General features: G+C 35.4%; 1 protein-coding gene and 1 long non-coding RNA gene across 2 annotated transcripts; one reads left to right on the forward strand and one right to left on the reverse strand.

The window, feature by feature from the left end:
• The first annotated feature begins 6,221 nt into the window (after positions 1-6,221).
• On the forward strand, positions 6,222-10,119 carry LOC134844065 (uncharacterized). Its single transcript, XM_063860536.1, has 7 exons — positions 6,222-6,773; positions 7,130-7,397; positions 7,709-7,947; positions 8,248-8,431; positions 8,860-9,011; positions 9,286-9,466; positions 9,766-10,119. The coding sequence occupies exons 1-7, from the start codon at positions 6,341-6,343 to the stop codon at positions 9,854-9,856; spliced, it is 1,548 nt and encodes a 515-aa protein (XP_063716606.1). The 5' UTR covers positions 6,222-6,340; the 3' UTR covers positions 9,857-10,119.
• Positions 10,120-15,369: 5,250 nt separating this feature from the next.
• LOC134843657 (uncharacterized) lies at positions 15,370-22,497 on the reverse strand. Its single transcript, XR_010162607.1, has 3 exons — positions 22,478-22,497; positions 18,330-18,455; positions 15,370-15,533 (listed from the first exon to the last, which is right to left on the reverse strand). It is a non-coding gene; the product is annotated as an uncharacterized LOC134843657 (long non-coding RNA).
• Between the last annotated feature and the right edge of the window lie 540 nt (positions 22,498-23,037).

Genomic DNA, 23,037 nt, shown 5'->3' on the forward strand with positions numbered 1-23,037 from the left:
GTTTTTGCTTTCGGATGTGGCCAAAACTGCAACCGCTCTGAGTTTTTTTTTCAGTTTACAATGAAAAATTTTAAACAAGTTGAAAGTTTTGAGTAAATGTAAATTAGAAGCTCAATCTCGAGTTTTGAAACTGCTCCCTTAACAGAAGAAGATATTTCCAAAATATCGTACGTTCGGATTGCCGATTTGCGCAATTCTTTCCTTTAACCAAAATAATTTTTGCTAGACAATTATTTTTTTTAAAAGCAAGCTTCAATTGTGGCATTTCAAAATTTGGCTTATAGTAACTCAATTTGATCAGTCTATTTTAATAATTACAAAATTAAGACTCACTTCAGAAAAATTTGAATTAATTTTCTAATTTTTTCATTGAAAAACGTTTTTGCTTTCGGATGTGGCCAAAACTGCAACCGCTCTGAGTTTTTTTTTCAGTTTACAATAAAGGTTTTAAAGCAAGTTGAAAGGTTTGGAGTAAATCTAAAATAGAACATTTACATTGGTATTGATAAGGTCAGCAATTGAGTTCATCTGAGTTCTAACACTTCCGAACTGTTGCTGAGACTAAAGCATGTGTCTTCGAATAAATAAAAAATCTGATTTGCCAGTGCTTTGCGCTGTTTCTCGTTCACAGAAAGGCTGATTCCATTTTGGTTTCCAGTTACAGGGGGAACTGAGAATGAAAATTAGCAGATGCCACCAAATACACAACCTAGGGCATGTTACTACCACTAAGAGATGAGATAGACACACTATTTCACCGTGCAGTGAGGTTTTCTGCTACCAACAACTCGCTGCCAAGTTGCTGCCGATAAAGGTGGGGCCATGAATTTAAATAACCGGGAACTTTTTATCTGTAAGTTAACAACAGCCAGTCTATCAATCACAAGCTATCAATAAAACAAACCCAAATTTTTTCCGAAATTAGTGAGTATTACCGCTCTTAGAGTTTTATATTACGTTTTCTATCAGCGGAATACATTTGATATTAGCACCAAAAAAGCACTCTTTGAGTGACGAATTCGTCAAGTTTTTGAGGGAGTAGAGGTTAGAGGAAGCGAGTTACTGCCTTTGATTTGAGCGAGTTTTTTAAAAAAAAAAATTGGAAAACTTGCCCAATCAACTATAACTGGAGTATTTCAGAAACGTGGTTTAACCAGGGGTGGATCCTGAATTTTTTGAAGGGGGGAACAATATCATGTCATAAAATAGTACCCGGAGTGGTTTTGGGTGGCCAGAGGTTTGAGTGAGACCATAAACAGTCTACTCAAAATTTGCTCTACAAATCGGCATGCCTCAGTGCTATTCAACCATTTTGTAACCAATTAGGTTAATAAAAATGGCACTTGTTCAAACATTTTTTTTTGGAAAATGAGGACATAACAATCAGAACAATATAGTTTTGTCCAGACGCAAAAAAGCGTTTTTATTGAAAGCAGTGATGTGTGCAGATTTTTTTTGGCGCCGTTTTTTTAGGTCGCCCAATTTGATAAGAAAACTATAAGGACTCAAACTAAAAACTAAAAATTTTTCAATGCGTCGCAGAATAAACGTTTTTCAAAAAATAGGCCGAAAAAAAAACTTTTTAGGTCAAGTTTTTTCCCCTAAAATATCGTGATATAGGCGCCAAAATTGACGCATAACTGAAACCACCTAGACTTGAGAAAAGAAAGGGCTCAAATTTTCAAACTGATACTTCGACAGATGAATATATTTCGAAGATATTGAACAATTGGTTTGCTGAATTGCGAATTTTTTTCTGGGCAATTGTTTTTTCTGAAAGGCAAGCTTCAATTGTGTCATTTCAGAACTTGGCTTATAGTAACTCAATTTGATTAGTTCATATTAATAATAATAAAATAAAGTCAGATTTCAGAAAAAAAAAATTTCCCACTTCTTTCCTGGTAAAAAAAAATTGATTTCGGATGTGGCCAAAACTGCAATCGTTCTGATTGTTTTTTTGTCAGTTTACAATGGAAAATTTACATTGGTTGTGAGTAAATCTAAAAAGAACAATTACATTGGCTGTGATAAGGTCAGCAATTGAGTTCACCAGAGTTCTGAAACTTCCGAACGTTTGCTGAGAGTGAGGCATGTGTCATCGTATAAATTGAAAAAATGATTTGCCAGTGCTTTGCGCTTTTTTTCGTTCAAAAAACGCTGATTCCACTTTGGTTTTCAAATACGAAGGAAACTGAGAATGAAATTTAGCGCATGCCCTAATCAAAAAATGTTGATATTATTACACAAAATGAGGCCTGGAATCCGCAACATTGCTAGTTTTTTCTAATCTTTTGTGCTGTTTGGATTCCACAAACAAATAACTAAAACCTTGTACCGTTCAAAATTGCCCCAAAAATAGGCGAATTTGAGAAATCCGCAACCGTATTTGTGGAAACCAGAACAGTTTGTGGAATCCACATACAAATAATGAGACATTTGTATAGCTGAATTAAGTTGTTGCGAAATCCACATTGTACACGGAATCCGCAAACTGTAAGTGGAATCCGCGAATTGTAAGTGAAATCCGCAAACTGTAAGTCGAATCTGCATTTTGTTTGCGGATTCCGTTTACTTACATGTATGTGTAGTAGCGTTTAAGACTATATCTTTTAATTACTACGTTAATCAACTACCAGTTGGAATGCCAAGCATTTGATCTGAACCCCTGTCAAACACCCAACTTCGATCTCAAATCCTGTCGAACATACCTAACTTCGATCTCAGTTCCTGACAAACATACGCAATTTCGATCTCATTTTAATTCTTGTCAAAAATACCCAGCCCAGCTTCAATTCCACTTCCTACAAAGGTTAACTTCGATCTCAATTCGTGTCGTCAATCTCAATTTCTGTAACCTTTTTCATCAGTTCATTTCAAATCGTTCAGTTAAAATAAAAAAGTTTCATTTTAGCCGTTTTGAAATATTTTCAAACTGCAAAACCAGAACATAGTTTGATAGGCCAACATTTTCAAGACTATATATTTGTGTTTTTGAACTTAAAAGTCAATTCTGCTGTAATTCCATTTTGGTAATTTTTATCAAATACTAATTTGCTCAAATTAGTTAAATAGATCATTTAATCCCTGTGAACAAAATGCTTTGAATTCACGCTCCCAAATACTGAATCTCATTTACTGAACTCCAAATACTGACCTAAAACGGCGATATGTCAACCCAATAATGAAACAACCCAATTACCGAATTAACCCAATAAAGTAATTTGGTGTTGTATTTCCAAAACTATGACCCCAAAAAACTGCTTGCAAGTACTAAAATGTGACATCCATTGATTTAGATAACCAATGTTCTAAGATTTGTTCGTGGGTTTAGCTGACAATGGTTAAGTCCTTGTTTTTCAATTCCGCATGTGCATATGCAAGTTCAGTAATAAACAAATTTCTGGACTCCTTTACAGTTTGCTGATTCCGCTTACAATTTTTGCGGATTCCACTTACATTTGTGTATTCCACTTACATTTTGCGGAATCCACTTACAGTTGCGGAATCTGGAACGACTAGCTATGTTTGCTTGTTGCGGAATCTGCAACAAATTAAATGAGCCGACAAAATTTATGTTACAAGTATATGTACGCGGAATCCACGTAAATCTTGTAAGTGGAATCCATTGACATTTTGGAACATGTTTAAATACTCCGGAATCCAGGAACATACAGACGCAAAATTGTGAGCCTATCCAGTGCACAGTTTGGCCTCGTAATGACTAGCAGATAAGATAGACACAATATTTCACTGAGCAGTGAAATTTCCTGCTACCAACAACTCGCTGCCAAGTTGCTGCCGATAATGGTCGGACCATGAACTTTAATAACCGAGAACTTTTCATCTATGAACTTACAACAGCCAGTCTATCAATCACAGGCTATCAATAAAACAAACCCTAACTTCTTCCCCAATTAGTAAGTTTTATCGCTCTTAGACTTTTCATAGGATACATTTTACATTTTAGAAAACTTGCCCAATCAACTATCAGTGGGGTATTTCAGAAAAATGGTTTACCCAGGGGCGGATCCAAAATTTTTTGAGGGCGGGAATAACTTTATGTCGTAAAATAGTACCCAGAGAGATTTTGGGTAGCCAGGGGTTTAACTGAGGCCATGAACAGTCTATTCTACGTTGAAACCAATTAAGCGAATAAAAAGAGCATTTGCTTAAATGTCTCCACTGTAAAGTGAGTAAAAAAACAACGAGGACACTGTAGTTTTGTCCAGACCCCACCCCTGCCCCCCTCGGCACGCTACTGACTGAAGGTAATAGTTAACATATTTCAACTTATTTAAAATGTCTGATACAATCTCGAGTGTTCAAATTTTCAAACTGTTGCTTTGACAAAAGAAGTTAATTCCAAATATATTGAAAATTCGGTTTGCCGAATTGCGCATTTATTTTCTTCAACCAAAACAAACCTTTTGGCAATTGTTTTTTCTGAAAGGCAAGCTTCAATTGTGGCATTTCAGAATTTGGCTTATAGTAACTCAATTTGTTTATATCAATTTAGTAATTATATAACAAATTCTTTCTATAAAAACTTCAGCTAGCCAAACGGTTGCTTCTCCAAACCGAAAATTTTTCATTGTTCGGGTAAGTTTAAGCCGCACAACAAAAAACTGATCTATAAAATAGATTTTCGTTAGCTGAAAGAAACCAAATCGGAACCAATTAAGTGTTCTGCCATTTGTCATCCTTCCTCTTTATTGGAACAGGATCAGGATAAACTGGATCCACCATATTTTACCGCTTTGGACAATAAACAGATAGTAAACGTACGCGTACGTAATCTTTTTTTTAAATATTACAAGAGAAAAAAGCCACCCCGATCACAAATTTTCCGTCACTTCGAATGCTCAGCAATTCAAATTATCATACAGAAAAAATGAAAGTTTTTTATCGTTGGTTAGAGGCATTTAATTATTTGAAGATTTAAAAAATTGTATGACTATATTTAACAAAATTAAAAAAAATGGCTAATTTCATCATTGTTAAGTAAAAAATCAGTTAAGTAAAAAAATCGGCTAAAGCAAAAAGAAAACAGTCATGAAAAAGTCAAAATTATGAGCCAATCAGAGAGGAGATAATGAAACAAACGTACAAATAATACTTTTTCTCGCTTTTGATTGGCTCATGTAGACTCAGGGGCGGATTTAGGGGGCGGGGACTGGAGGGTGGGGTACTGGACGCCTTCCCCCCCTCTCAGGGATTCGACCCCCTGCCGACCCAAAGTGTCCCCCCTTTGTACTATTCTGGGATATCCACATTTGGTGACGGACCCTGAAAATTTTCTAGAGGCGCCTTTGGCGCCACTGTATTCTAATTTTGAGGGGGGAGCGCGCGCCGTAAAAACGCGATTTTTGGTCGAAATTTTCCAAAAAGTGCCTAAAAACGCCTGTTTTTCAGAATTTTGACTGCGGCGCAGAAAATTTGGCCAAAACAGTGCTCGGAAAGTCAATTTGGTCGACCTAAAAAAAAGGTCGACAAAAATTTCGAAATTTTGAAAAAACAGGCCAAAAACAAACATTTTAGGCACTTTTTGGAAAGTTTTAACCAAAAAACTGCTTTTTTCGGCGCGCGCTACCACCTCAAAATTATTATATATTGGTGCCAAAGGCGCCTTCAGAAAATTTTTAGGGTCCGTCGCCAAAAATGGATATCTCAAAATAGTATAAACGGGGGACCTTTTGGGTCGGCAGGGGGTCGAATCCCAGAAAGGAGGAACGTCCCCCCCCCCCTAAATCCGCCCCTGAACATATTTCTAGTAGATAAGTGAAAGTCTTTTCCCCTTTAATTTTTTGGAAAACTTTTGTACGTGGTGGCAATAGTTCCTTTTGTAGTCAAAGGCGGGTTGTCAAATGAGTACCGCGTAAATATTGATTCTTCAGGTTAAAAATAAACAAAATAAAATATTTGCTCGTTTGTTACATTGATAAAATCCTAAAATCCATGTATTCGAAAGCCCCTCAACACCATTTTGAAATAAATTGAGATTGGCATTGGCTGGGACGGCTTCTTATGACTAGAAATAGCCTCTCGTAAAATTGACTGGTAGGACGCCATTTTAACCTGTTTTGGACTCAAAAATTACAGTAGTTTGAGATGTTTGATTAATCATTCATTTTCAATACGAGAAACGAATTAACGTAGAAACTATTTTGCTCTCAACAACAATACAGACATTTGGTAATGTACCAATTGTACAAACAACGTATTTTGACCAGCGTTCAATCACATTAATCATTGACTGAGCTGAACATAAATGCACAAAAACAAAACGCAAAATAATTATTCGAAAACTATAAACTAAATAAGAATTTTTTTGAAAATTAAAATGCAAAGATATCTGTTTTTGTTTTCATTATTCATTGGGAATTTTTTTATCCCGGATGTTTTTGCAGCGTTTCGGGAGACGCCGGCGTCCTACTTGGGAGAAATAAATTCTCGGGTGACGCTGACATGCGCATTTTACCAGGAAATGGGCCGGCTAAACGAGCCGATTCGAATTGAAATTGAGTGGCTATTCGCCAAGCCAAGAATAGCTCCAACGAGTTCGAACATAGCACCCGAGTTCAAACCGTTCTACGAAGACAGACGAAGGATATTCGTGACATATGCCAGGAGCGAGGCGGACCGAATCGTTACTAACTCGAGCACGATTGAGATTCGCAATGCGATGTATGAAGATATGGGAAAGTATAAGTGCATCATCAATAAGGGATCTACTTATGGGGGATTTGAAAGTCCAATTGCCGAAATTAGACTAGGTGAGTCAAAAGATTATGAACAAACACTCTTTTCACAGCAATCCGAGTAACTACCTCAAAATTGATAATTGTATTTTTTTCTGAATGATAAGGTAGTTTCTAATAAAAGGAAGCTGGTCACAAGCAAAATATCCTGATAAACATTGATATACCTGATATACCAGGGGAATAATTACCTGACACACTTTTAGCTCAACTTATTCTACGAACTAGAGATGATCTTTTTTTGAAATAAAAAATTCCTCGTTCGTGTAAAATTGTTTAAGATATGAGCCGACCAGTAAATTATAACAGCTCCAGTTTCATCATTTATAAATCTGGTTGAATCTGTTTGATAAGCTGGTTTTATTGTGTAGTGCCTCGAATGTCGGTGGACCCCAAGATTGCCCAGATAGACCGGGACAAGGAAAGGGTGGGACTGTTCTGCAATGTCTCCTGGCTGGACTGGGACAGGAGCAGTGGGATGAACAACATTCCCCTGGATCTGCAGAAGACTGGCTGCAAGGAGACCAAGATAGAGTGGTATGCGTCCAGGGAGAACATGTGGGTGAACCCGAATGACCCGGCTGCTATGGAGAGTGCATTCAACAACAGACGTCCGGCCACCCAGATCCCAAATGTTGTGTAAGTTGTGGATTGTGAGAACTCGTTAAAAAGATCATCACACTCTTGGAAAGATTGTAGGAGTCGAATCATTGGACATGTTCATATTCTCACTTACTACGTACTCTATTCTTTGGTTTTGAAAACGTTCCAGGTGACAAAATATATCATTTTTGGAAAAGTTTCGATATAGAGCTATTATATTGGAATTGAAGCTGAGTTAAAACATCCGTATTTTAACAAACTTCAAAAAAATTGAAATAAACATAACTTACCAGGGAAATAACCTGGCACTTTTTACAAAAAAGTTTTATTTTTTTTTGCTGTGGTAGAGTTGAGAACAGTGGACGTCGTCTGTGGATCTACAGTGAGCCGGAGGGATCCAACTACTACTGGGACAAACGGAACAGACAGAGACGCATTGAGGAGGACTTCTTCTTCGGCCAGGGCGATGACGTCATCACTAGGCTGGACAGAGACCTGATCAAGATCACCGGCATCTTCTGGTGTGAGTTCCAGTACTGCTACGAGAAGGACATGCAAACCCAGCGCACACATGCAGTAGTCAAATGTGAGTAAAACTATCAAGTTATAATTTCATAAGTAATCAATAGAAGTTTTTTCTACATCTATAAAAAAACAATCCGATATTTCAATGCTTAGCTTATAATTTTTTATTTGATTAATAACTACCTGGGGCACCATTAAGCAAATTGTTTAATAACTATGTACTGCTGTACTTTAATTTTCCAGCATTCGCCTTACTTCACGAATTTTTTTTCTATGGTCTTGAAATGTTTAAAGCCTAGTGTCTTTTTTCAATAGTTTATCAATTTCTGATCTGAAAACATTAGCATAAGATTATATTTAGACCCAATCAAGTTCGAGCGTGAGAAGATGGAGAGGAGTCTGAAGGGGTTCACGGATGAGGACATGGAGATCCCCTGTGTGGTCGCGGGGGGTCCATACTACACCATCAAGTGGGGCAAGGGCAACAAGACTCTCAGTGGGAACAGGAACGAACCCAGGTCTACCAACAGGAACGACGAACTCAGGTAACACAATCGGTGTCGGTTTTCGGCGGGAAATGGGGAAGGCGATTAGATACACGGGTTGACTTCCATATATGACCCCCATTCAAAACGTATAGGGGGCGATTATAGGTCATAGTATGGGAATTGTATGAATAGCTGAAAATTTTTTGTCAACTTATGTGCACAATTACATAACCTTAGCGGATAGAGTGATTAAAATGATGAGCAAATTGCCAAACTCGCTTCTAATTGAAATCACACAGCTTAAAATGAAAAATTTGGGCATCGTTTTTTTGGCTCAAATACATTATTCTCAACCATTTTTTAACCAATGGTAAGAAAAAAAATTCTCAAATTTTTTTTAAAGCAATGTGAATATCCGTGCAATTCAGGGGCAAAGGCTTATTCAAACTTGTTTTTTACTTAAAATTGGTGAGCACTGTTGTTAGGTACTACGACTTCAAGTACAACAAGACGACCGGGCAGCCGGACACTCTGGTGTTGAGGGGTTTGGAGCATTTCGACCGGGCAGAGTACTTCTGCAATGCCACCAGCTTCGACGGCACAGAGATATCCGCCTCCTTTATGCTCAAGGTCAAAGGTATGATAAGCGACACCTTATTGTGTCAAAGAGATATTTCATGCTTAATGAGAAGAACATGTGTATTGGTATTACCATAAGGTAAAAGGTCATTGAACCGAAAGCGCAACTGTTTCTTTATTTGAACCATGTGAGGGTTAATTTACTGTATTATTTAAGGGTAACTAGTTCTACAATCAATCATATTAATATCTTTTTTTTTAAACAGATTGTCAGACTATTTCACGTGTCTTCTTTCGTGTATTCAGGCCTGGTAATTTTGGTTTGTTTTCAGACCAGTATACATCCTATATTCCCCTGGGAGTGATAGTGGCCCAGATATTACTCATTTTCATGCTCATCTTCGTGGCCGAGAAATTCTTTGTCCAAGACCCCCACCAACTGCACAAACACAACGAGAGGTTCTCCGTCGTCAATGCCCTCGAGATGACTCATGGAGGGTCCAGACGCAACTTGTGAGTCATCATTTCACGTTTCTTTTTCGTTTTTGCAGGTTTTGATGCGGGGTTGAAGGAATGAAAAAGAGCGTTTATGTTAGCCATGTTCAAATGTTGCTGTAAAAACGATTTTGTCCTTTGTGACAAAGGTCTAAACTTATTCCAATTTCAAAAAACGTGTTCACATGTTAATGAACTAAGCCTGCACTGAAATATTGATAAATAGGAATAGAGTTTAGTTTCAATATACACATTTTTGCTTTTTAACATACTAATGAACAAATTAAGGTTCATTATATCAACTATAAATGTTTCAGAACCGTCGACGACCGAACTCTTTCTGTAGCTAGAGGAGATTTCGTGGACATCCAACAGAACGCATACAACAGCCGAAACAGTGTTATTTGATTATAAAGCGAACACGAAAATTTGCTTAACTAATTATTTGTGAATTTTGTAATTATTGGACCATTTGTAACTGAATTTATTAGTTTTGATTTATATATTCTTTCCGTGGTTTTGTGTACAAAACTTGAATGCTCATTTGTCGCAAATTCTGGGGGTTGCATGCGCCACTTTCGTCTCGTGCTTATAGCTAATCTCAAAGTCGAAAATAAAAAATCTTACTCGCTAAGCAATGAGATTTGTAGGTGATAAATGATGTAATGTGATTTGGTAGATATACAGAGTTTTGATTAAGGAAAGCCAACTAATATGTTCAGATGTGTTTCTGCAAACTTCGTCTATCTCACCCAGTGTCGGAGCTAGGATTTTCTCGAGAGGGGCGGATTTTCTGAAAACAAACCAAAAATACCAGGCCTGAATACATAAAAAAAGACACGTGAGATAGTCTGACAACCTTTTCGGCGAAAGTGACGGAAAACTTGTGCTCGGGGTGATTTTTTTCTCCAGGCAAACTTTGACTTGGTAACTAGCTTTTTTGACGGATTCTTTTACCGTCAGCCAAAAAGCATTGTTGTCCTGAGCTCAAAATTGAAACAAATATATTCCAGCTGTGATCAGTGTCCGAGTAAAGGAATGAGGCAAGTGAGGCGGACGACCCCTAAAGGATTTGACATGGTATTTTTTTCCTGCATCCATTTTCGGCCGACTAACCATAAAAATTTTCTAAAAGCAAAATTTATGTCAAAAATTTAGGTTCCAAAAAAACGCGCTAGTATACATTTTTGACCTGTTTCTTTTCAAAAATTTGCCTGCCGCGTTAAAATTTTTGTTAAAATAAGGTCTTTATAAGGTTCTTATTGTGATCGGAAATTCAATATTTGGTCGACCTAAAAAAAGGTCTAACAATTTTTGATTTTTTTTTTCTCGAATATCTGCCTTCCCCTTCCCCCCTCTCGAGAAAATCATAGATCCGCCCGGTCTGTGATAATTTTTGTGAAGTCACGGAGAACTAGATATTGCCAATTTGGCTAATTTGGGACAATTAACGCGCAATATAGTTCGTGCTATTAACGCGTTAGCGAAGACGTAATCCTTGTTTCAAATTGTTCCGAAATTAAATGATCCACGCTATTTGGACTAGTTAAAACTTTGCTATGTGCAAAATATATTCCTTTCTTCTTAACATAGCGTGTGGGGGATAAATTTCAAAATTAAACGTACAAAAAATCATAAAGTTTTTCAACCTGAACACTACTTTACAAGTTTTAACAAGCTGTCGGAACACTGAGAACATGGACCTGATATGAACAGTCTTGATCTTTTCGATATCAGTTTGAACGCAAAACTCATGATTGTTTATATATTGTTTTTATAAAGGCTCATTATTGCTCGTTAAGCCTTTAAGGCTCGTTTTCTTTTGGCATGTTAATAATTGCGTGAACATTCAGTTAACAAACATTGAGATCTGCTAGTAAAACTTAGTTTAATCCTTATGATCTAAAAGAGAACCATGCGAAGAATGCTGCTATTTTTTCAACATAAAATGAGAAACACATCCTGTGCGAAACTTAGTCGAAACTGCTCGTATCAAGGCGAAGCCCTCAATGTTATCATTGCACTTAAAAGTCTGTGGAGTACTGTTTGCTTTACAAAAAAGAATGATTTTTTTTCTAAAAATGAACAAACCTCCAAGTACTTTTTTTGATAATCATCACCCCGCACTCTATGTAAAGTACAATGTGATATATTTTGCATTTGGCAAAGTGCTAATTAGTCCAAGTAGCATGCCTTAAATTATTTTGGAACAACTTCTAACACGGTTTAAACTTCCGCTTATGCGTTAAGAGCACAAAGTATATCGCGCGTTAATGGTCTCAAATTGGTAAAATTGGCATTTTTATTAACCCATAAGTTTACGAAACATAAGCACAGGTGAAATATTTTTTGTTGAATTTGAGTTCAAGACAATGAATGATTTTCCGAATGAGATAAAAAATTTTCTCAAAAATTGTCCGTTAAAAACCAACTGAGTATAAATTTTTCCGTCACTTTCTTTGAAAGTTGGATGAAAAAAACTACAGCAAGTTTATAAACTGAGAAAACCTCTACTGTTAACTTTCAAAAAAAATTAGAATGTTCCAAATTGGTGATGCAAGCTTATTTATTATGATTGATTTGTTGCAAGGATCGAAATATATCTCTCTACTTCGTATGGCGTGTGGGTAGATTTTTTTATTGCATGTGGATAGAATTCGTTTCTTTTTTCATTTTGTTTTATTACATTGAATTTTTCATGTTATTACTGCTCCATAGACATTAAGTAATCGGAAATTTTAGGGCTCCGCCCTGGTACGAGCAGTCTTGTTTTGATTTGGAATTGGTTTTGATATATTTTTCATTACATCAAATGTCAAGTTTCATTACATCCGTACCTTTGCTTTTTGTTTAATGAAGCGACGTTTAACTTTTGAGATTTTTTTGTAAATTCGACTTGTGTTTCATGCAGCATTGAAGTTACATCGCTCGCTGATCAAGTCCCGTGGAGCGTATCAAGTGCTATCCTGCACCTACCTCCCATGGATTCTAAACGATTATAATGGACTTCCCAGACAATAAAAACCCATTATAATCCGTTATACTCAATCATAATCCATAACTTTTGGCACTAAAATTGATTGTTTTTGCCTAGATAATCCATTATATTCGATTTTTTAAAGTAAAAAAAAAACAGTACAACCCATTATAATCGATTATAATCCCTTTTCTTTTTAGAACTAAATTGTAACAATTTTGCAGTAATTTTGCAAACTTTGCGAGAAATTTGCAAAATTTATGCCACGTTTTTTTTTACTAAAAATCATGTATTTTCCCCCATGTTTACAGTTTACCCCCAGAACAACCCCCCCCCCCCCAACCCCTCCAACTAAAGGGGGAAAGTATGGAGGATGCGGTCAATCCTTATCCCCCGCTCCCTCCCTCCCATTTTACCATTAAATAATTCCCCCTGCTCTTTTCCACTCCCCATCACATTTGAGTTTCACTTTTGAAAAACCACTTTGTCATAACATAATGAAAATTTGCATGGCGAACAAACTAAATTTTAAATCGTAAAATTGTAACATACCTTAAATCGTAACATCAAGCACTCAGCCCTAATAACACGTAATACAACTGAAAAAACTGAAAGTTTTAAATTTGGGGGAAATGAAAAGAGCCTTTCCCCTACAGAGTTATATGTAGTACCTCACCTACGAACGGTGGCTGTGGTGAAAAAACAGTAAAAAAATGAGACAAAAAATATAAAATCTTATGTTAATTGCAGCAATTTATGGAACACAAAATTGAGCAACTGCAATAACGATAACTTTGAAAAAAATTGTAAGTTTTAACTCAACTTTTCAAAAATAGCCATTATATTTGATTAAAATTGATTATAATGGATTATATTGACATAAAAAATATTAGGATTATAATCGAATATAATGGATTATATTAACATAAAAAACATAAGGGTTATAATCCATTTTTGATGGATTATAATCGATTATTTTGTAATTTTATAGATACTGACGATATAATGACAAAATAATTGATTAAGATCCATGGGCGCTCGGTGCGGGATAGACGTATAAACAGATCGATGCTCGCTTTAAACCTGATAAAAAACTTCTTGAATGCTGGAGCATTTTTTTAAGCACGACGATTTTTGTTTTTCACCTGATCGTTGTTGAGTAATTAGGATGTAAAGGTACCAAAAAACTCGTCCCTGGAATCAGTAGCAGACTTAGGGGGGGGGGGCGGACGTTACCTTTTCCCTCAGGGATTCGACCCCCTGCCGACCCAAAGGGTCCCCCTTTGTACTATTTTGAAATATCCATTTTTGGCTGACAGACATTAAAATTTTTCTAAAGGAGCATTTGGGAAAAATATATACTAATTTTGAGGGGGGGGGGGGGGAGCGCCGAAAAAACGCGATTTTTTGGTCGAAAATTTCCGAAAGAATTTTGTAATAAAAAGTGATAAAAAGTTGTAAAGACACAAAAAATGATGTTTATATACTGTTTTAACCCACTGAATTTAAATATTTTCATCAATCATGAAATCTATCAATCAATTCCTTTTTACAAAATGATATAACATACTATTATAATGTATATTCTACTGATAATCAAATTGTAATAAAACATTAGTTTATTTAAATTAACTCAATTAAAATACACGACGTGAGTTTGATTCAGAGTTTTCACTTTTTTCTGTTTTGGTGTCTTTCTATACCTTTGCAACTCTTTGCCCACCCTTTCTTGCAGAAGCAATTCGAAGTAACAAATAAAGCTATGAACTGAAACTTAAGCCGTACTTCGGTCTCCGAATGACAATCGATCGCACAAAAGGATATAAAATTAGCCATTTGGCCAGGCAGCATCTTCCAACTCCTGGTATCAAGTTTTTGGTTAAATAAATAAATTTCTTAATTGCTCTTTTTTTTAGAATCAATTCATAATATTTTGCTATTTTCTCAAAATTTCTAATTTGCAGGACTTAAAAACCGTGTACAAAAAACTTTTTTGGGGCGTTTCCTCAAATCATTACTCAGTAGCGGATATTTAAGGGGGGGGGGTTGATGGGGGTGGGGTTGATGGGGGGGTTGATGGGGGGGGGGTGGTACGTTTTCTTTTCTTCTCAGGGTCCCTTTTGTACTGTTTGAGATATCCATTTTTGATGACGAGACCTAAAACTATTCTAAAGGTGCCTTAGGTGCCAGTGTATACTAATTTTGAGGTGGAGAGGGCGTGCCGAAAAAAAGCATGAAATGTGGTCAAAATAGAGTCTTTATTGTGATTTGGAGAGCTCGAAAAATTAATTTGATTGACTTAAAAAAAGGTGAACAAAATTTTTGATTTTCTTTTCGAAAATCTCTTTAGAAAATCCTAGATCCGCCCCTGTCACTTTTAATGATAGGGTAACAATCAATATGTATCGATTGTAGCTATTGGAATAAATTTATATTAGCCAGCTGCTAAAAGTTTTGATTGCGAAAAACCAATTGGATAGTTCGGAAAGTTAAGGGGTAACCAATCGGCCAATCGCAAATTTGGGGGCTAGCTGACGCTTTTCTCACTCCCTCGAGGGTTCGCTACTCTGGCCACCAGAATTAACATTCATTTTTCTTGCTCGACCAACTCGATATAAAAAAAATTGATCAAAACTTCTCAAAAAAGCACTTAAACACCATTTTGTCCTTTTAAATTATATTTTGGTCTTCATTGTCTTTCAGGAGAGCTCGGAAAATACTTTGGTTGGTTTGGATTTAAAATCTCTCGACAAGTTTTCGAATCCCTCTCCTCTCGGGAAAATGTTATATTCGACGCCAACATGAACAGAAATGAGCAAATTTTGCCGAGCTAGAACTTTTAAGTTAATCGTGTATAAAAAGAAACAATGGTTCAAAAACACGATCCGTCTACTCCGCCTGGTCCTCCTCCCCCTCCTCCCCCTCCTCCTGTGCCTTCTGCCTTTTCAGCGCACGCTTTTTGCTGTGAAATATAATTCTTGCACATTTGTCTGTCCACGTCTATGTCGTCAAAACAGCCACTTGTGGAGTACGGATGAATATTTTCATTGCAGCATTCATAAGTCCACCCCGGATCTTTGTCCATGCACTGACACCATTTTGCAGGCGCTAAAAAATGGACTGGCGTACCAATTTCAAATTTGTGGGCTCAGAAAGAAACTGGAAACAGATAATACTTTACATTTTACCTTTAAGGCAAAAATTAAAATATTCACCTGCTGGTAGCCCGGATTGACCGAAAAGGCTAAGAGAAAAACACAGGGAAAGAAATTAATCAAACAGTTTCTAAACATTTCCGTAAGTAGAGCAGATCCAATGCAAATTTCTATAAGAAAGATTCGATGAACAAGTAATTTTCATAAAACAAAAAAGCGTGTTGTTAGTTTTTTCTTTCGTGTCATTATTCGCTTTCTGATTTTCTTGCGCTCAAACACAAATGACAAAAGCTCTGGTTCCTCAAAACTTTTGGGTCAGTGAGACAGTCGAGATCTTGAAGCATAGTGGATACTAGAAACATATGAGACCAGCCTAAAATGATATAATGTACAAACCATGGTTGTTGGGAAACAGCAAAAGTCTTGAAAAAACTAAAAACAAAACTGCATACTAAGCCATTGAAGACCACCTTACATACGAAAAAAAAACATTTGCTCAGAAAAAAATTAGTTATGCGCTTCAAAAGTTTTGTCCATTTTTGTGTGAGGATTCAATGATAACAAAAAAACAAAGATAGACGGTATCAGTAGTGAACTTAATGGGGGGATGCACACGCTTCTCCCTCGAAATTAGTATATATTAGTGTCGAAGGCGCCTTCAGAAAAGTTTCAGGGTCCGTCAGCCAAAAATGGATATCTCTCAAAATAGTAAATTGGGGGACCGTTTGGATTGGCAGGGGGTCGAATCTCTGAAGGTCGAAGCGCACAACTGTTTTTTTATCAGTCAAAAGTTTTTTTTTCTTGTATAAGGTAGTCTCGAGTGGCTAATTTTACAGTTTTTAGTTTTACCAAGATAAAAAATACTAAAGGCTCTTCAGAGTTTTAAAAATTTTAGCATACACTTAGAGCTTTGCCAATTTCCAACCCTTATATCAACTTTAGGCTGGTCTCTAGGTGTTTCTAATATGCACTATGCTTCAAAATCTCGACTGTCTGACTGACTCAAAAGTTTTGAGGAACCAGAATCTTTGACATTTTGGTTTGAGCGCAAGCAAATCAGGCAGCTATTTAAAAAATAACAAGACTCAGAAAAGCTAACAACACGTTTATTTTGTTTATGAAAATTACTTATTCATCGACCCTTTTGCTCTACGCATGGAAATTTGCTCTACGCATGGAAATGCTTAGAAACTGTTTGACTATCTTGTTTCCATATGTGTTTTCCTTTTAGCCTTATTGCTCAACTTGTGCTGCCAGCAGGTGAAAACTTTAATTTTTTTAAACGCAAAAAAAACACTCAACTATAAAAAAAGTTTTGCGCTTCGAAAGTTTTGTCCATTTTTGCATGAGGACTCAATGATAAAAAAAAACAAAAGACAAAATCGGTAGCGGATTTAGGGGGGCACTCCCCCTATCAAGAATTCGACCCTGCCAATCCAACGGGTTCCCTCTTTGTACTGTTTTGAGAGATATCAATTTTTGGCTAACGGACCCTAAATTTTTTCTAAAGGCGCCTCTGGCGCCAATAAATATTAATTTTGAGGGGGGAAGCATGTGCTAAAAAAACACATTTTTTGGTCTTTTTTTTCCAAAAAGTGCCTGAAAACGCATTTTTGGCCTTTTTGAAAAATTTGCGTGCGGAGAAGAACATTTGGTCAAACTGAGGTCTTTATAGTGGTTTGGGAGAGCTCAGAAAATCAATTTGCTCAAACTAAAAAAAAGTCGAGAAAATTTCCAAAATTTGTTTGAAACTCCCACCTTCCTTCTTGATAGATTCTTAGATCCGGGCCTGGACAGTATCACATTGAAAAATTGAAAAGAAATATCACCGAAAATGAAAAACAAACAAAAACAAAATAAAAAACCATACAAATTTTCTAAAATTAGGTTTATATATTTCTTGGAAGTTTTTTCTTTTGTTTTTTTCTTTTGTGTCATCGCTAACGGAAGCTCGAAATTAGACTAAAACTAATTATTTGGCACACTATTATTACCACTGGGAAAATTATTACGAAGTTTTTTGTCTCGTTCGAATGACGGACGACTAAAAGGGCATTAATATGATATACCGATTGACCATTTTCAATGATATAGCAGCTGTTCCTGATTTTGCGTGGAGAACAAAAAAACGAATATATCACACTCGAAGATAAAATTGCTCCCACTTTGTTCCGGTTTCACTTTAGCACTAAAATGTTTATAAGAAAGTGTATCCAATTGTCTGACACGGAAGGTCATTTATTGTATTATTTTTAGTATAATCGATTATTATCCCTGAAACTCTAGTGCGGGCTGAAAACAAAAAATTGAGTGAAATGTGACTAATTAGAAGTCAAAATTGTCTGAAAAACCCACACCTTCTTTCGGAACAAAAAGTTCTGAGAATAGTGAAAATCAGTTTTTGTGGTTGAGATGAGTACATTCTGTAAATTTTGATTTAACAAGTCGCAGAAATTTATAGAAGAAAAAACATTTTTTTATTATCAAGCTCCTTTAACTTCATACAAAAATTGATGATTGACACTCTTCACATGATTAGCTTTGAATTTTCAGTAATTCGTGTAAAATTTACTTGACTAATTAACTTACTGCAATTAGAAACTTACATTCTTGCCCAAAAGAGAGTTTTGAAAAAGGTCCGATGGCTTTATTTTTTTATAAGCTTGAAGGGCTCCAGCGTATACGGTTATAGAAACCATTCGAATACAAATAAAGTTAAATTTAAATTAAATTCATTAGAATTTCTCACTCATGGATGCTTCTACATCAGTAGGGTTGCCACAATGACCTGGAAGTCCGTCGCCAGGCAATCGTGAGCACCAACTCAATGAAGCCAACGATAAGACAACTACTGCAACTCCGTAGCACATAGAAACTGAAACACCAAAACTTAAGACAAAAATTACAAGTGATCAAAAAATACTCTATATAAGTTACAATACCAATCCACTTTGAAATGTCAAAATTAATTAAATTTAGATTGGTAGCTGTCACACACACGGGCTGAGGTGATCGACTCAAGATTTGACAGAAACTGTCGAAGGATGACTGATTTTCGTCGCAAACGAAGGCTTTGGTTAAACGAAAGGCTTTGGTTAAACGAAGGCTCTGAATAAAATTGAGTCATGTATCGAACAGGGTAGAATCATGAGTCAAACAGGGTCGATTGAGTTGAAAAAGGTCGAGTCATGGGTGGAATAGGGTCGGGTCATGGGTCGAACAGAGTCCAAAAGGTCGGGCGGTGTCGAATCATTTTTTATTTTTAACCGGCCATAGGCATAACCCGAAGGTTATTTATTTAAAGTTAACTAAGCTTTGGCTATCTTACAAGAACCTACAAACAAGTGCTACAAAAAACAAGAACTTACAAGAGCGTACAACACCATAAAAAATCTAGGAAGTACAAAACGAAGCGCACAAACTAAGGAACTGCTTTGAGGCGGAAAACATACAGAAGTTCGCTGTATGAAAAATGCAGTGAAAATCAGAAGGGAATAAAAGAAAGCTCATTACAAAATAACATCAGAATTTTAGAAGCAGGTATCTCTTATTTTTGGCTCTCCTCTAAATAATCTTTTTCTAGATTTGAACCAACTCAGTAGATGTGAATTAGAATTGTCGTTAAATGCTTAAAACGAGAAGTTTCATAACAACTTGGACACTAAAACAGCATCATTGTTTTTTTAACAAAAGTGCGTCGCTGTGTGTACATGTGCGTTAACGATCCTAGCATCAAAAGCGCACGACCCTGGTCCTTGCATGTATGTGCATAAGCTTATGATGAACGCTATTGATGAATGGTCAGCTTGGCTTGTCCAATTTCGTCCAACAACCCTGGCAAAAAAAAAGAAAAAGTTTAAAATTTTTGATACTTCTCTATTCTCTTTGCACTTCAATACCATAAGAGGTTAAAATAAAACACTGTGCGTCCTAATTGATGATTTTTTCCTTGCTATATGACCCGCTATAATCAATGAAATTGATACCTTCACGCACTGACTTTAAAATTATAAATGTTGGACTTCAAAATAATAGCGTTGTCATTTTGCGGAAGAGTTTCAGATTGTGCATCTGTTTAACGGTTCCCAAGATTATCACCCCGCGTATTTAACATCCTTTTTCTTAACCCCTCTCCTATAACACCAGAATCAGATAATCCCCTACAACTTAACCCCTTTTTAATACCAATTGTTAGAATCAAAGTGAAACTTACATGAAAGGAATTCCGAACCATAGCGTGGGTAAAATTTTTGCAAAACAAAAGAAAATAACTTGCAAGCTGCTAAATGCGGTTAAGATTTGAACAGGAATGACCTTGCCTATACTTTGATATGAATTTGAAAACTAATCTGATCGGCATGATTCAAATTAATAACCAAAAATGATTAGACTTCTACAAACTTGAATTTGATCTCGAAAATAATCTTGCTAACAAAAAAATATTTGGCTAGAATTAAATGAAATATTGAATGAAAACTAGTTGTGACCAAAACATTGATCAAAAAAATTTGAGTTTTTTTTTCAAATTCAGCTAATTTTAAAGTAAATTTTATCAAAATTTCCAAATCATCTAAAGGGTTTACCAGCCCCTAGTCCCAACTTAGCGTCACAGTAAAGGAAAAAATAATTTGGGAATAAATTGCTAAAGAAGGCATTTTTCCAACACGAGTCAAACCAACGCGTTTTTTTCAAGTCACCGGGAGGCTGCAAGGAAACCTATTTTCTCAAAAAATTTGAAAAACATTATTTTAATTTTGATTTTTTTATACAAAGGATAAATGTTTAGATTGAGTTCGCCATCGCGCAAAAGAAATATAAATCAGTTTTCTCTTCGTAAGCCTGCATAAAATTCTGAATTTTTTTGTTTAGGAATCGGTACATTTTCTGTTTTGTAAACTGGTGCCCGCTCGAAGCGTTTAAAAGTTTAGGTTTTTGAAGGGAGGCTTCTTTATGCAAGCTTGTGATTACTTTACAAATACTGAGGTGTGAGCCACTAACATATGGTTGTATGTCATGATGCCAGCGCTCTAGAGCGTTTGTTGTTCTTGACAAAAAAACAGATGTTACCACATCTCTTTGGCTCCATAGTGAAAGGGAAAAAACTTCTAGATTCGGGACGAGTCTTTTTAAGTAATTAAATCCAAAATAGAGGCAGAGCCATTTTTCAATTTTTTCTAATTTCCTCGTCAATTTTTGCAATTTTTTTCCAACACTTTCATGGCGCGATCGCATACTTTTTGAATTTCATCAATTTTTTTATGATACGCGTTTGCTATTTTCTTCTTTTTTTTCGAAAGCCAGAGAGGGTAAAATTTTAGGTGCTAATGCAAATTCGTAATTTGTTTTGTACTCAAATTTTATTCAAAGTTCATTAAAAAGGACTTAGTTTGAAAGGGGTGTTAAATTAGTGTGGGGTTATCTTGTTATGGGGTTATAAAAAAGATGTAGAAATTGGAATTAAATAAAGTGGGGTTAAAGAGTGGGACACCCAGTTCAACCTACCATCTTTCTCTCGTATAACCGGTACAATTTCTTTTAACTTTTTACTAGTCCTTTTTTAATCTCTTCTTTTTTCCTTTTCTCAAAAGTTTATTTTAGTCTCATGCAAAAAATTTTTCAAACGGTATCCGCATTTAAAAGTAAATATGATTTTGAAAGTTACAATTTAATCTTTTTTTTGCCTGCTAACGTGAACTGGAATTTAGAAAAAGAAGAAATATTTAAGTAGTCACGCTTTTGCCAAAAATTATGCAGGTAAAACAAACCAGCTTATGAATTTTTTTGAGAATAGTATTGAAAAAGTTGATGGAGTACAGTAGAAAACTTCAGCAAATTTTTTTTAAAAAAATTGTTCAAGACTAATTAAATTTGTGGCTTTCTAAAAATGTGTATTAGCTGTTTCTTGTTTTCAATTGCACCTAAAAGTCTTTTAACCGCAAATAACCTTTTCAATGCAAAAAAAAAAAAATTGTAAATCAACTCCATTAAATGAGTATATGAAAAAAGCGTGGCAATCAAATTTAAAACATAAAAATTACATGGCAGGGAACTTTTTTATGGACACGAACATTCTGATTTAGTTTTTTTTTGTATCTTCTTATTTCTTGTAAATAATTTTGCATGTTCTTTGCCAATGTTTGCTGAATGCGAGTTGTTTGTTGGCCAAAAGCTGAATTTTTATTGCATAGGGAAAAATTATTATTAAACAGTTTTCAGCTATGAAAACTGTATAATAAGGTTTTTACAATACAGATATTCCAAAAATGAAGATTTTCGGTGAATTTTTTTTAAATTTTGTTTCAAGTTAAACCTAAATTGTTTGTTTTCATCTATGTTAAGACTGCTTGTCATACACTTCCAATAATGGAAAAATTGCTCGCCATAAAAATCCAAATTTGGAAAAACTGCTAAGCATGCTATTTTCTTACAACTTTTTTTTGCTCTATGGAATTGTTGATAAACGTTTCTTCAATAATTTTAGATCGTATGACTAATCCTTTGTAGCAACCCGGGCCCTTTTTTATTTGATTTCAAGTTAATTGTACAACAATAATTCATTTTTGCAAAGATTATAATCTGAACCTGATGGTACAAAATAGAAGTTGAGAATGTCCTAAAAACTTTGACTACCTTTTAAGGTACCTGGTAAACGTCCCAGGTTACCGAATTTTGTTGTTTTTCAGTTGAAGGAATCTGCGTGTTTGAGACTGTATATTTCGTATTTCGTTTTTATCAAAACTTGTTATCGAAAAAAAGTAGAAACGTTTTTTATCCTTTTTCGAAAACTAAAACAACAAGCCAGCTATTTAGCTATTTGGGATAACAAACCAAAGCAAGTTCTAATTGACACATCCCTGCTAAGTTCATAAGTTTATAACAAGAAGAGAGAAAACTTACTTTTTCCGTACAACTTCACAACAGCCATTGTAGCAATGAATACAGTAGAACAACTGCAATTTAAGCGGTGTTTCAGTTTAATTTTCTTAAAGTCAATAAAATCAAAAATCAGTTTAACTTCTAACTTCCTAACGTTCCTTATAGAAAGCTTAATTACTAATTTAAAAAAAAAACAGGATATACAGTAAAGTCAGATTTTTAAAATTTATTTCAGACCAATAAATTACTCGAACAGACTTGAAGGATTTAGGAAAAAGTGTTAATCAAACTTTTTCGAAAGTTTCTATAAACTTGAAAATTTTTCATACTCTTTCAAAGTCGTTTTATTCTATTAAAATAGCGAAGTTAAAAAGAACTATTGAAAACAGTGAAAGAAATTTGGTTATATAGATAATTTTGTATTTTTTGGTCTTCTGTAACTAGAATAAACCATAATGGAATTCAGACGCTCGATTACTTTTTAGGATAAAATAAATAACAGAAAGAGGAAAAGCAAGTTTTGAACAAAAATCCAGCTGCAAGAAAAAATTCAAGTTTGTTCTCATATTTGAATGATTGGC

Source organism: Symsagittifera roscoffensis, chromosome 4 (genome assembly GCF_963678635.1).
Source record: "Symsagittifera roscoffensis chromosome 4, txSymRosc1.1, whole genome shotgun sequence".
NCBI lineage: Eukaryota > Metazoa > Xenacoelomorpha > Acoela > Convolutidae > Symsagittifera > Symsagittifera roscoffensis.

Excerpts from the sequence above, each read along its gene's own strand:
- LOC134844065 (XM_063860536.1), top strand. The coding sequence starts at position 6,341 with ATGCAAAGATATCTGTTTTTGTTTTCATTATTCATTGGGAATTTTTTT. Across the intron at positions 7,398-7,708 it reads ACCCAGATCCCAAATGTTGT|AGTTGAGAACAGTGGACGTC; the intron begins GTAAGTTGTGGA and ends TTGCTGTGGTAG. Across the intron at positions 8,432-8,859 it reads AACAGGAACGACGAACTCAG|GTACTACGACTTCAAGTACA; the intron begins GTAACACAATCG and ends CACTGTTGTTAG.